Here is a 12,479-nt window from a genome sequence, read left to right as displayed (position 1 = left end):
GCAAGGACGCGGGTGGCCAAAATTTAATTTTACTGCAAACTGTGCTCGTTGTACAGAATGCGCTCGTTCGGTCGTCTGCTCGCGACAACCGCCGCCGGTGCTGCCACGTAGAGCCTTGTGACGTCAGAGGCGTACAGCTCAGGACGCCCTCTCTCGATGGAGCTGCTCACAGCCGGGTTGGGGTAAGGGCTAGACATATGGGCTAGATGTTACCCGTTCTGCGAAGTATATGGTTCGCGTAGTAGGAGGAAGAAGTAGCTTCTGGCGCGTAATAAGCAGCAGCACGAGCGAATGAAGCGAATATAGTGCTATTTGATTCGGTCATCGAATCAAATAGTCGCTATTCAGTTATGTCATCGAATCTAAGTCATTTCTCGTGTATCCAAGTATGCTCGAATTCCTTTTTAAACTTTACGTCAGCGACTCTGCGCTATTAAGCTTGAAATCGAAGCAAAAATGGAATAACTTTCATTCCATTCACAGCAGACGACGTGCTAGACCACGCTGCGTCGATCTGACAGCCATACTTTCCTGGCTAAACACGATCATTCGCAAAAAAAATGTCCTTTATACATGGTATTCGGCAGTTGGTATTGTTTGGTACGATTTATAAATGCAGCGCTTTTGTCCTCTCATGGGAGTAAGTCGGAATACATTTCATTGCACCATACTTTACACAATAGCGGCACCATCTGCCGGGACCATTCGAACTAGAGAAAAGGTTTTTTTTTTTCTGCCATCAACGCATACGACACGCATACAATATTTGGTCCCGAAGGTATACACAAATATTACCCGCAACGTTGCCTTATGACTGTCGTTATCTAATCACATAATAATGACTTACAGTGACGGCTTCGAAGAGTCCAGAGTATGCAAGCAATCTGCTTAGTTTTTCCTAAGGCTCCTTCTGTGATTTTAATAAAGCATCCTTTATAATGTGCATCGTGTAATGACAGAAACAAATTTTCATTGTCGTGAATACCTGTATGCGAAAATTGTTGGTGAAAAGGTTGAAAATTATTCACAAACTATTAGAAAAATATTCGATTCGATTGAATTTTGGCACTTCTGGCACTGCACCACCACAAAAGCGGGGAAGAAGTGGCTCCCAAACGTTTTCAGAACGCAGGATATGTAGCGGTCATTCATCGACCTGTGAGTGTGACGCAATACGTACGTGAAGCTGCATCAGCCAAAAGAAGGAAGCAAAGCTTCGAGTACTTTGTCAATCGTATTTTATTATTCCTGCAGAGTGTTTTTCTTCTACGTGGTGCGATGATAGCGACAGCACCCACTGATGGTACCTCCATACCAGCACCGCATACTGGCATGCCACGGCAGCACGACGCTGTTCGTTGTCCGTGTATCTCCCTGCGATGGCGATATCCCTCCCCTACTCCCCCCTCTCTCATTCTCATTCGACGCCAGTCTCTCCTCCTCTTCTGCGACATGCACTTCCTCCAGTTTCTTTAGAGCAAGTCGGAATCGCCGAGCCAACACACGCCACCGCGAAAGAGCCGGCGAGATACGCTGCATAATGAAGTCGCCAACATTAACAGACGAAAGATGAGTGGCACACATGAAAACATTTTATCATCAGCCTGACAAAACAAAAAACAAATCACTCCAAACAAAACAATGAGGGGGGCACGTTCTCCCGCATAATAACCGCGCGGACGGGGAGAGTCAACTAGCGAGCACTTGTTGGACTGCCTCTCTCAGTGAGGCAGCGGAGCTGACGGAAGCACGACTGCGGGCACCTTGACCAACCGGCGCGACAGCTCCGCCACCAGCTGGCTGAAGACGAGCGAGTCCACGTTCTGCCCCACCAGGCTGAGGAGGAAGACGTCGCCGGCCGACATGGCCGACACGACGGTCGAGATGCGCTGGCTGTCCGGGTAGCGCCAGCTGAGCAGGCGACGCCTGAGCGGCGCGTTCACCAGCAGCAGCACGCGATAGGACGCGGCCAACAGGCCAGCGAGCAGCAGGGACGCGTACCAGAACCAGAGGAACGCGAAGACCTTCTCGTTGATGATGTTGAGCGGGAGGACGCAGATGGCCTCTCGGTTCTCGATCGTCCCCGACTGGCCGTACTTGAGGAAGGTGCACATGGCGATCCTGGGGAAGGCCATCACCGCCGGACTCACCAAGTCGCGGCCCTCGCCGCGATGCCAGCGGACCAGGTCCCAGCCGTAGGTCAGGAATCCTCCTCCCAGGACGTAGTCGGTGAAGGCCACCTGGGCGACGATGTTGACGACGCTGAGCACTTCGCACAGCAGGTACTTGGCCAGATAGCAGCGGTTGTGGTTCATGTTGAGCACCAGGAAGTCGACCATCTGCGACCGAACTTCGGCGCTGTCCTGCGTCAAGGCCGAGCGGATGTCGAGCGCGGCGACGATGGCGGGCACCTTGCCACCTTCCCAGGCCTTCCAGAACCAGCGGGGCACGTAGAAGCACAGCGCCTGCGCGAACATGAGGAAGCAGACCCACTGGTAGTACGTGTGGTACTTGCGGTCTCCGAGTCCGCTTCCCGGAGGCTTGTGGCCGGCGCCAGGATAGACGACGCTTCCGTTGTACGACGCATTGAAAAGGGGGCGAAAGCTGAACGTGGACTCGACCCAGCAGAAGGAGTCGACCACGCTCTTGGGAACCGTCGGGCAGTGGCAGTCCATGGGCGTCCCCACGTACTCCCTGGTGGTGAGGATCGTGCCGAAGGCCATCAGAATGGCGACCGTGACGACGGTGTGGAGGCGGAAGACGTTGCCGTCGGTGTTCACCTTGCGCGCCCTGAAGAGCTTCCGCAAGTTGCCCAGGAAGTGAAGCATGTTTCGAGTTCGTCGGAAGTTTTCGATCGGGACAGGAAGTGTTCGAAGACAAGTAACGTGGCCGGGACGACAGCGTCGGCCAGCTCGTGCTCGCCACCGAGTGATCGAACGCCACGTGAGCGAGCGCCAACTCTGGCCACGCTGGAACGCTGTCACTGATGTCGCGTGCCAGCTAGTGCCAGCGCAGCCGAGTGCGCTAGACAGCACGAAAGCCGAACGCGCTTATATAGCTGGTCACATGCGCGCACGCTGGTGTCTTGAGGAACGCCGTGTGGACGCTACGACTGTCCGCTGGCGGCCCCAGGAGCCCGGTGCCGTAGAGAGGTAAATATGACACAAAAAATAACAATAAACATACGTCGCCGCGTGCACAGTCAAGAGGACAATTTTCAAAATCAGATTGAAGTTACGCGGTGCGTTCTGCGTAAGTGAAAATCTATCGTATTTTGACGAAAAACAGACATAAGCGGGGAGAGTCCTGCCCTTCACAAGACGTAATGCGAGAACGCATCACTGCGATGCTATAAGTTTCCAAATATTTTGTTTGACGCGCCACTATTGGATATACAGTAAAAGCTCGTTAATTCGAACCGCAAAGGGAAGCCGCTTCAGTTCGAATTAACGAAAGTTCGAACTAACGAAAGTGAAGGAGAGCAACAGTACATTGAGATTTGGAAGCACTAGGGAATGTCAAAAATTTGGCGTGTCAGAAAGAGATGGCGTGTGCTCTTCAAGTCGAAGCCCAGGGTCCGACTGTGCCACACCACCGATGTCCACCGAAACGAACGTTAGCCGAGGCTTAACACCATCACAATGAATCGCGACGGCCGATACCTCCTAAGCTGAAAACAGAGGTACACAACCGATGAAGACTGCCGAGACAAAGACGCCGAACATGTGAAGGTGGCGAAGGCCCTGATTCGTTGGTTCTTGATTGCAAGCGCAGCTGCGACGTACTTGATTCGCTGTGTTTTGGCGCTTGCCGTGCCATCTCCGCACAACATTAGCAGCTGTACAAGATTTGCAAAGCCTCCGAGATTCGCAACGGGCAAGAAGTATCGGAGGTTACGTAGAACGGAGGCGGCAGCCGCCGCTGCTTTCTGGCTGACCCCGCGTCGGTTAGATTTTTTTCCGATTTTGCCTTCCCTCGCCGTTCTCTCCGTTTAGGAGGCAATACAGCCTTGTGTGTAGGCAGTAGGCGCGTTTCTCTGGCCGTGTGCCAGGCGAGCGTAGTTCGAATTATCCGTGAGGGAACCTTCTCGCGTTCGAATTAACGGACTTTTTTATACATAGACTTCTGTGGAGCTTGGCCGGACCAAATCGTACAGTTCGAATTATCCATAAATTCGAATTATTGAAGTTCGAATTAACGAGCTCTCACTGTACTGTCATTTATTCGTGAAGCGGCGTCCAGTAAAAGTTTGTCGTTTCAATATATTGTCGGACGTATCAATAATTCACGTGGCGGGGACTGCTATTTAAAAAAATAATAAGTAGAAACAGTGCTGGAACATTTCAAAATTTGCAATGTACGGTGTTTGGTGTCTGTCTGAAATTTGCTTTAATTTGTGTGGCTATCGATGCTTGCCGGGAGACCAAAACGTTTGCCGTTTGCCCGTTAATAGACACATAAAAATGAAACTTCTTCGTAGATGATGATGATGATGATGTCCTTGATGAGTTTGGCGAGATGCACTGCGTTTTGCTTCTTTTTCTTTAATCCCACCTGTTCAGGTGGTTTTACCGCGGGTTCGAAGAGGCGAACGTTATTTCATTCATTTCATTTATTGATACTGTAAATTCCATCAGGGGTTGTAACAGGAAGGGCTGTATATGTGATACATAGGAACATGGTATAAGGTGTTACATACTAAATCTTATACAATAAAAAAAATTTGGGCATATGACAATTTGATTACGTGATTATACAAGAGAATAACTAGAACGGAGAGGATATGACAACAATAATTGCAGTTGCAGAAAGCAGTTACAGGGTCAGTATTGAGGTAATAACAGTCACGCAAGAATCAAGGTTACGATAATGCCAACAAGAAAAGAAATGAATTGCATCATTGCCGTAATTATAGTCAAGCGCAAACACCGTTAAAATAACAAGGCAACAAAGAACTACGTAAATAATGAGAAGAATTATTGCTGCAATGCGTACAGTTGATCCGGAATCAGGGTACCAAACGTATCTAAGGCTCCGTATCTAAGAACGGAACTACGTCATTTTCGAACGTTGTACCAGAGCGCGGTCGTTCTGTGCGATCCGCTTGCGCCTGCCTCAGTATTCGTGTAGCACTGACTTATGCCGCTAGTCAGGTGTTCTCGTGCACAGTGCGCAAAATCGTCCGCGGCGCAGTGTCATCAGTGTCATCGGTGCCAGAAAAGGTTCTTGGGTCGCGGGGTTGTGCTAGAATGACGGTGGGCGTGGCTGCCGACGGGCCCGAAGCATCCTCGCCTTGTGCTGGCATTGTGGATGCAGCCAAGGAGCGCCCACTGCGTAAATCCGTCTTGATAATGATCCCGCTATACCTCCACCAAAAATGTTACAGGGTTAAAAACAGTCAGACGTATATTTACAGGATATTGTCACGTGGTAGGGACGGTTAGGGAGGCAGCAAAATTGTGATTACCGAACCGAGCGTTTTATTTGGCGGACTTGTGCACTCAAAAACAGGCTATACACTCAAAGAACAACGGTAGCGGCAAACACGATCGGCGATTGTCGAAATCTGATCAGCGGGTCAAGCGCGTCGGCTTTTATACATCAGTCGTCGAATGTACCAGAGTAATCGCTGGGACCCGCGTGCCTTCCACAAAAGTTCTGCATCGTTCGCATCGCGCACACATGCGATCATATTACACAAGGTTAGGTCACAGACAGCGGATGGAAGCATCGATAACATTCCAGAAACTTCCGATACATGCAGGCGCGTCCTGGGCTGTGCGATAACATTTGTTAGGCGGTGAAACGTGTCGCCCGATAAAGACAAACCAAGTACACGTGTCAATATTTAAAATAATCGTAGCAGCTGAACAGATGGTAGACAGCGCGCGAAGTACAGAGCGTCGCCTTCTTCCGACCAAGCTTGAACATTGTTTTATTAGCTGCACCGACGCCATACTATATTGGGATGTCCTCCAGCGGATTTAAAAAAAAAAGACTTTGAGATTAATGCTCATACTATGCGATACCTACTGCCGACCTCTGATAACGGTGCACCTTTTGATATGTTTTTTTCTCATTGGAATGCACAGTTTGTGGAAAACGCGAATGATGGACCGAAACGCTGAAATGGTTGTACCTACAAGGGCAAATTTCATCCAAATGACACTACACCTAAAGCAGGTTTATGATGGACTCGATACACAGCCGGACTGCTACTCCATTTTGGTGAGGTGCCTATCCTACCACCCTTCTAAAGTGAAACCAACATTTGTACCGACAGTATGAACCATGACTTTTCTCTGTGTGACTTTCATTGTGCTCTCCATTGTCTGACTATGCACAACTGGTGAACGTCGGTTTGTTGCTACTGTAATAAATACCATCTTCTTCGTCAGCGTGTCACAATATAATCCAGAGCGGCACAATTCGTATCAGCGCCCAAAGAATTGCACTTGATGGTGCTGCTCTTAATGCATGGTGGTAGCGTGGGAATAAAACGGACAAACTAAATGTGCCCGCGCCTCTTGTGCGCGTTGTAATATGAGGGAGGCAGTGCTAAAACGGCTTGAGCGCCCCACCTACAACCGCCGAGGCAGTTGACCCTATGCCCCGTGCTCTTCGCTCGACCGTCTCCGGCTGTTCACAGTTACGACCGCGTACCACGTTCGCCTCGTGCACGACAACGTCCATGCATTCCACTCGAAGCGAACGTGTTCTCCGGCGTACCCGTGCACATCCCGCAGCGGGAACGGACCGTTTCAAGCCCTGATCGTGCCCTGTATGTGGACCTCACACGGTTAAAACCTCGTGCTGGCGCAGGTCCGGCTAACCGCAGTCTTTCTCGATCCTAGAGTCATCAAACCTGGATACACAACCTCACCTGCGCTGGCACATGTACACGTATACATGCGCCCGGCACATCCCATTACCAAACCGAGCGAGCATATTAACTCGCTCAATCGTGGTTCTTTTTTTTTTTTTCTCTTTATTGCATGGAATTATCGGTACTGTCAAACCAACGCAGTTACATTACATATGAACATACAAGAGAAACAAATTCACAGATAGTATACAGTCCAATGACAGTTCAAAATTCTGGCAAACAAACACAAGCGTCCAGGTGTGAAATCCATTCAGGGACGGGATCATATGTAAGCACCACACTACGGACTTGGGCAGTCTCTTCACGGAAGATAGACCTTGTCGAGCGAGGTGGCTCGGCATGTCTGTCGATCATTCGACTTCTCCATAATGAATAAAGTCCTAATAACATAAACAAATCATATGGTGTATTACTGGCAGTATTTTTGAAAGGAAGGAACCGGATACCATAACATGTGAGAGGAAAGTCTTTTTTGATAGTTCTTTGTAAAATGTCCCAAAAAAGAAATGCGTCACGACAAAGTATAAAGCAATGTTCTATTGTCTCGGGTTGATTGCAAAGCCTACAATTTGTATTCCAGGGTACATACAGTCCTTTTTCCTGAAGCCACGTTTTAACTGGCAGTGTGGAAGTGTGCAGCTTAAAGAAAAACGTTTTCGCTGCTGGCGCAATGCACATTCTACGGACACGGCAAAGAACATCTTGACCAAATAGAGACTGATACGGCTTTCGGTACAGAGGTACAGGGAAAAGGTTATCTATAAGTGCTACGTTTAGCGACGTTCGATTAGCGGTAAACAAATATTCAAGGGTGAATCTGGCTTTCAAGAATGAAATAGTGTCGACAAGTTCCTTTAGGAAGCCCCATAGCGGTAGTTCTTGAACAAAGTTTGTCGTGACAAACAGAAAGGGTAGGTGTGACGCAAGACGTGCTCGATTAACTGCGAGAAGGAATGGATGATGGACATTTTTAAGGTAAAATAAGCGCATGACCAATTGTCGCACAAATAAATGCACAAGACCCAGGCCTCCCTTTTCAAGCGGGAGAAAAAGGTTGTCCCTTCTCATAGCTTCCCATGATGAATGCCAAATAAAGCATGCAAATATTCTATGAAATGCCTGGACATGGACACGTGAGCAGTGCAAGACCTGCAGAACATAAAGAAGCTTAGTAGCGAGAAATGTATTGCATGCCTTAGCTCTCGCAAAAATGGAGAGATCACGTCCCTGCCAGGTTGTCACCTTTTGACGGATAGTGGTTATCGTGGACGTCCAATGAGGTCCACTATTACGGAAGTTATCGAGAGGTACTCCAAGATATCGCAACGGAGACTGATTCCAATGAATATTCGCGAATACAGAGGGAGTGAGCGCCCACATGCCTAACCAAAAGCCCCTACTTTTGTCAAAATTTACAGTAGCTCCTGCAGTCTCACAGAAACGCAGGGTAGCGTTTATTGCCTTGGTAATGCTTGGCTTATCGACGCAAAAGAAGGCAATGTCATCTGCATAAGCTAGCACTTTAATTTCCTCACCGGCATACATGTATCCTTTAATGCTCGAGTCGCAAAGCACGCTTAAGCAAAGCGGTTCTAAGTATATGGCAAAGAGTAAAGGCGAGAGCGGACAACCTTGACGAACGGATGACTGTACTTGTATTATATCTGAGAGGGTACGGTTCACAATTAACTTTGTGGTGCAATGTTTATAACAAAGTGTTATACCATTGTATAATACATCCCCTAATTGTAGATGTCGCAGTAGTTGGAACAAAAATCCGTGTTGAACCTTATCAAAGGCTTTGGCGAGGTCAATCTGGAGAAGAGCTACTTGATCCGTACTACCCTCTATGCACTCAAGGACTGAACGTGCGATATGAATATTTGTCTGTATAGAGCGGCCTCGAATTCCGCATGTTTGTTGATCTCCTACTAATTTAGTAATGACTGTCTGCAATCTATTGGTCAGTATTTTTGCAAATATTTTGTAATCCACGTTACATAACGATATCGGCCTATATCCGTTTACTCTCTTTATTGTTTCATCATCAGTGCTTTTTGGTATTAAGGTTGTGTGGCCCTGATAGAAGGATGGAGGAAGCTCACCATATTGATAGGCTTCTTCGAAAAGCTGCTCCAGAAAAGGACACAGGAATTTCTGAAATTTTATATAAAATTCAGCACTAAGGCCATCAGGACCAGGCGTCTTGTTCTTCTGTAGCGTTTCGACAGCAAAATTAATTTCTTCTCGAGTTATTGGCCCATCAACGCTGAGCCGATCATCTTCTTCTAAGTGTGGCATAAGGGAAGTAAACTGATCAGCGTTTTCTCCGTATCCATTTTGAGGCTTAACTGCAGCGAAAAGATCTTTATAATGAGCTTCAAATAGGCTTATTATTTGGGACGTGTCGGTGTATATCGACCCACCAGACTCAATTTCTAATATTTGCTTGGAAAGCGCGTATCTCTTCTCATCACCGAGAGCCCTTTTTGTGGGCTGTTCGTCTGTGAAGCGAGTTGTGCGTGAACGCACCATTGCTCCTTTGTACACTTCCGTCTCATATTTCTGTATTTGTGCGCGAACTGTGTTTATTTCATCGCTATACAACCCTGGTTCCTGGCTTTCGAAAGCGTGCAGCTTGTGAAGTAGATCATGAAGGTAATGCTTTTCAGCTTTTTTTCTTTGAGACAGCTCACACGAAATGGCAATCGCCTCATTTTTCACTCTATTTTTGAACATTTCCCATTGAGCAAACAAAGGGAGCTGTTGACATTGTGTTATTTCTAGCCATAATTCTTTCACTTTGTTTACAAAACTTTCCTCTCGCAAAAGTTGTGTATTAAGTTTCCACAGTTCCCAGTTTGGAGCAAACCTGCGAAATTTTCGGGGACCCCATGATACAGCTACTAAACAGTGGTCTGTAAAAAATACAGGCTTCACGGCGTAGTTGTGAATGTTAGACCAGAGATTTGTCGAAACATACACACGATCAAGTCGAGCATGGGAGACGCCTTGAAAGTGCGTGAACCGCACCCAAGATGGTGTGTAGGCGCCCACGTCTATTAGATTGTGATCTTCTGTTAAGTGATGCAGGAAAGTAGCACTTGCATCATAACGATTAGTTAGGTATGAGTGGTCTCTGGAATGACAAACACAGTTGAAGTCTCCCAACAGTACCAAATCTCTCTCAGTATCTAGGAGCGGAGCAAGTGAGAGGAAGAAAGCCTTCCTGTCACTCACTTTCTGGTGCGGATATTTCGCTGATGTAGCAATATGTACCAAGTGAGGACAGTGTGCTCGTTTCTTTTTTCTTATCGCTAGTAAGCATGAAGCACAAAAACGGTTGCAACAGCTAGGACTGTGCAACCTTGCAGAAGCACAACTAAATTTTCAGATAAGCTGTTTCTTTGGAGCAGTTGCAATGAAGAATTTCAGTTAGAAGAGCACAAGGTACTTACAGATGTCCAACATGGTTTCAGGCATAGGTTTTCTACATGTACTCAATTAGTTGAAACTGTTCACGATCTCGCACAGGCAATTAATGAAGGGAAGCAAACAGATATTGTGTTCACGGATTTTCGTAAAGCATTTGACAAGGTATCACATAACAAATTAATCCATAAATTAGGGTATTATATAAAAAATGAGCAGATACTTACATGGATCAGAGCCTATCTTACTAACAGACACCAATTTGTCACCTTAAACAATACTTCTTCTAACCATACAGAGGTTGCGTCTGGAGTCCCCCAGGGATCAGTTTTGGGACCACTTTTATTTCTATTATTTATAAATGACACAGTCGCAGAACTTTCAGTTTCCGTGAAACTTTACGCAGATGACTGTATTTTGTATGAAAGGATATCTTCTGTTGATGATCAAGTGCGTCTAAATAATGACCTGGCAAAGGTCACTGCTTGGTGTGAACAATGGCAAATGTCTTTTAATTTTGAAAAAAAAAACTGTTTTTATGAGAATCACACATAAGAAAGAACCTCTTCAATTTGCATATAATGTTGGCAACGTATCTCTATCAGAGGTAAGAGGGTACAAATATTTGGGCCTATGGATAACCAATGAGCTTTCCTGGACGAAGCACATAGATACTGTTGTTGCGAATTCTTTGCGTAAACTGTTTTTCTTGAGGCGCTCACTGAAATCATCTACGTCTGATGTTCGTTTACGGGCGTGCAATTCCTACATTCGTCCGTTGTTGGAATATGCCGTAATTATTTGGGACCCATTCACTTTAACCAATATTAAAAAACTGGAACGTGTACAGCACAAGGTAGTTAGGTTTGTTTTTAGTTCATGCGGCCGCGCGTCTGTTGGTGAGCTCGTAAGGCGCAATGGATTACCCCCGGTGACTGTGTGCAACCGTATCTATCGATTAAAGTTCCTCTTTCAACTTGTAAACGGCCATTATAAGGTTAACACTTCCAAGTTCTTTACTTACTCATCAGGTTATAAAACGAGACGAAGGCATGCTTTATCGATAACCCCCATCAACGCACGGAATAACTGTTTCAAATATTCTTTTTTTCCTAGGACAATAACAGATTGGACTAATCTTAATTCTTATATTGTTACCCAGAACTCCTTATCAATGTTTGAAAAATGCTTGCAAATGTTATGAATTCGTGTGCGTTATCTGCTTGTATGTTTTTTTCTTTATGTTATGTATTCTTCACCAATGTCTGAAAATGCCTGCATATGTGATGGATTTGTATGTGTTTACATGCTTGTATATTTCTATGTATACCCACCCTGCTATGATCTGATTTCAGATCGCAGCATCTATAAATAAATAAATAAAATAAAGTAAAAGAAGAGGGAGGCGGGGCCCGTGACGTAAACGTCACGTGATTCTGCGGTACCGTCATAGGAGAACGCAGGGGGAGAGTAAAACATCTTTATTATTAATATTTGGACGGCGAGAGCAGTGTGGGAGGAACCCTCAGTCCAGGGTCCCTAAGATGATTCCGGCGATGTTTCGAGCCCGTTGTATCACAGCTCGGAGGACCTCGGGAGGTCCGTCGCTGAGGGCTTCGTCCCACAGCTCTTTGTTGCGTAGGGGGTAAAGGAGAGTTGGCAAGGGAGGAAAGAGGTTTGTAGTGCACTCAATCGTGACGTGGAAGATTGTGGGCGAGCTGCCACAGCCAGGGCAACGATCTGCATAACAATGTGGATAGAATTTATTGAGAGAGACAAGATTCGGAAAAGTTGCAGCTTGTAACTGGTGCAATGCCTCTGCTTCTTCTCGCGAGAAGGATGGCGGTGGTGCGGCGTGGGTGCGACGAATGCGTGTATAATGACGGAGTATGTCTTTGTAACGGAGCAAGGGATCCCCCCACTCTGAACTAGTCGCCTCGCCACGCCGAGTCGCCCGGAAGGAAATTTCTCGGGCAACCGTATCTGCGCGTCCGTTACCCGGCAGCGAGGTATCACCAGGAGTCCAGAATAAGTGGACGCGGGGAGGTGTGGTTGGCGCATTTTGCGGGACCTGTTTGAGAATTTGGTGCGCCGCTCTCGGGATGCCATGTCCTGATATAGGAACGCCCGGCATGCCTGTTGCGAGTCCGTCAATATACAC

The 12,479-nt window shown here is 46.9% G+C and overlaps 1 protein-coding gene across 1 annotated transcript; it reads right to left on the bottom strand.

Moving 5' to 3' along the window:
* Nucleotides 1-1,221: 1,221 nt before the first annotated feature.
* On the bottom strand, nucleotides 1,222-3,019 carry LOC135910627 (innexin shaking-B-like). Its single transcript, XM_065442634.2, has one exon. The coding sequence runs from the start codon at nucleotides 2,826-2,828 to the stop codon at nucleotides 1,722-1,724; it is 1,107 nt and encodes a 368-aa protein (XP_065298706.2). The 5' UTR covers nucleotides 2,829-3,019; the 3' UTR covers nucleotides 1,222-1,721.
* Nucleotides 3,020-12,479: the final 9,460 nt, after the last annotated feature.

Source organism: Dermacentor albipictus, chromosome 2 (genome assembly GCF_038994185.2).
Source record: "Dermacentor albipictus isolate Rhodes 1998 colony chromosome 2, USDA_Dalb.pri_finalv2, whole genome shotgun sequence".
Taxonomy (NCBI): domain Eukaryota; kingdom Metazoa; phylum Arthropoda; class Arachnida; order Ixodida; family Ixodidae; genus Dermacentor; species Dermacentor albipictus.
The sequence above is the reverse complement of the archived record's forward strand: the minus strand, read 5'-3'. Positions and strand labels throughout refer to the sequence as shown.

What these genes read in the sequence shown, in the direction of transcription:
- LOC135910627 (XM_065442634.2), bottom strand. Translation starts at nt 2,828, where the DNA reads ATGCTTCACTTCCTGGGCAACTTGCGGAAGCTCTTCAGGGCGCGCAAG.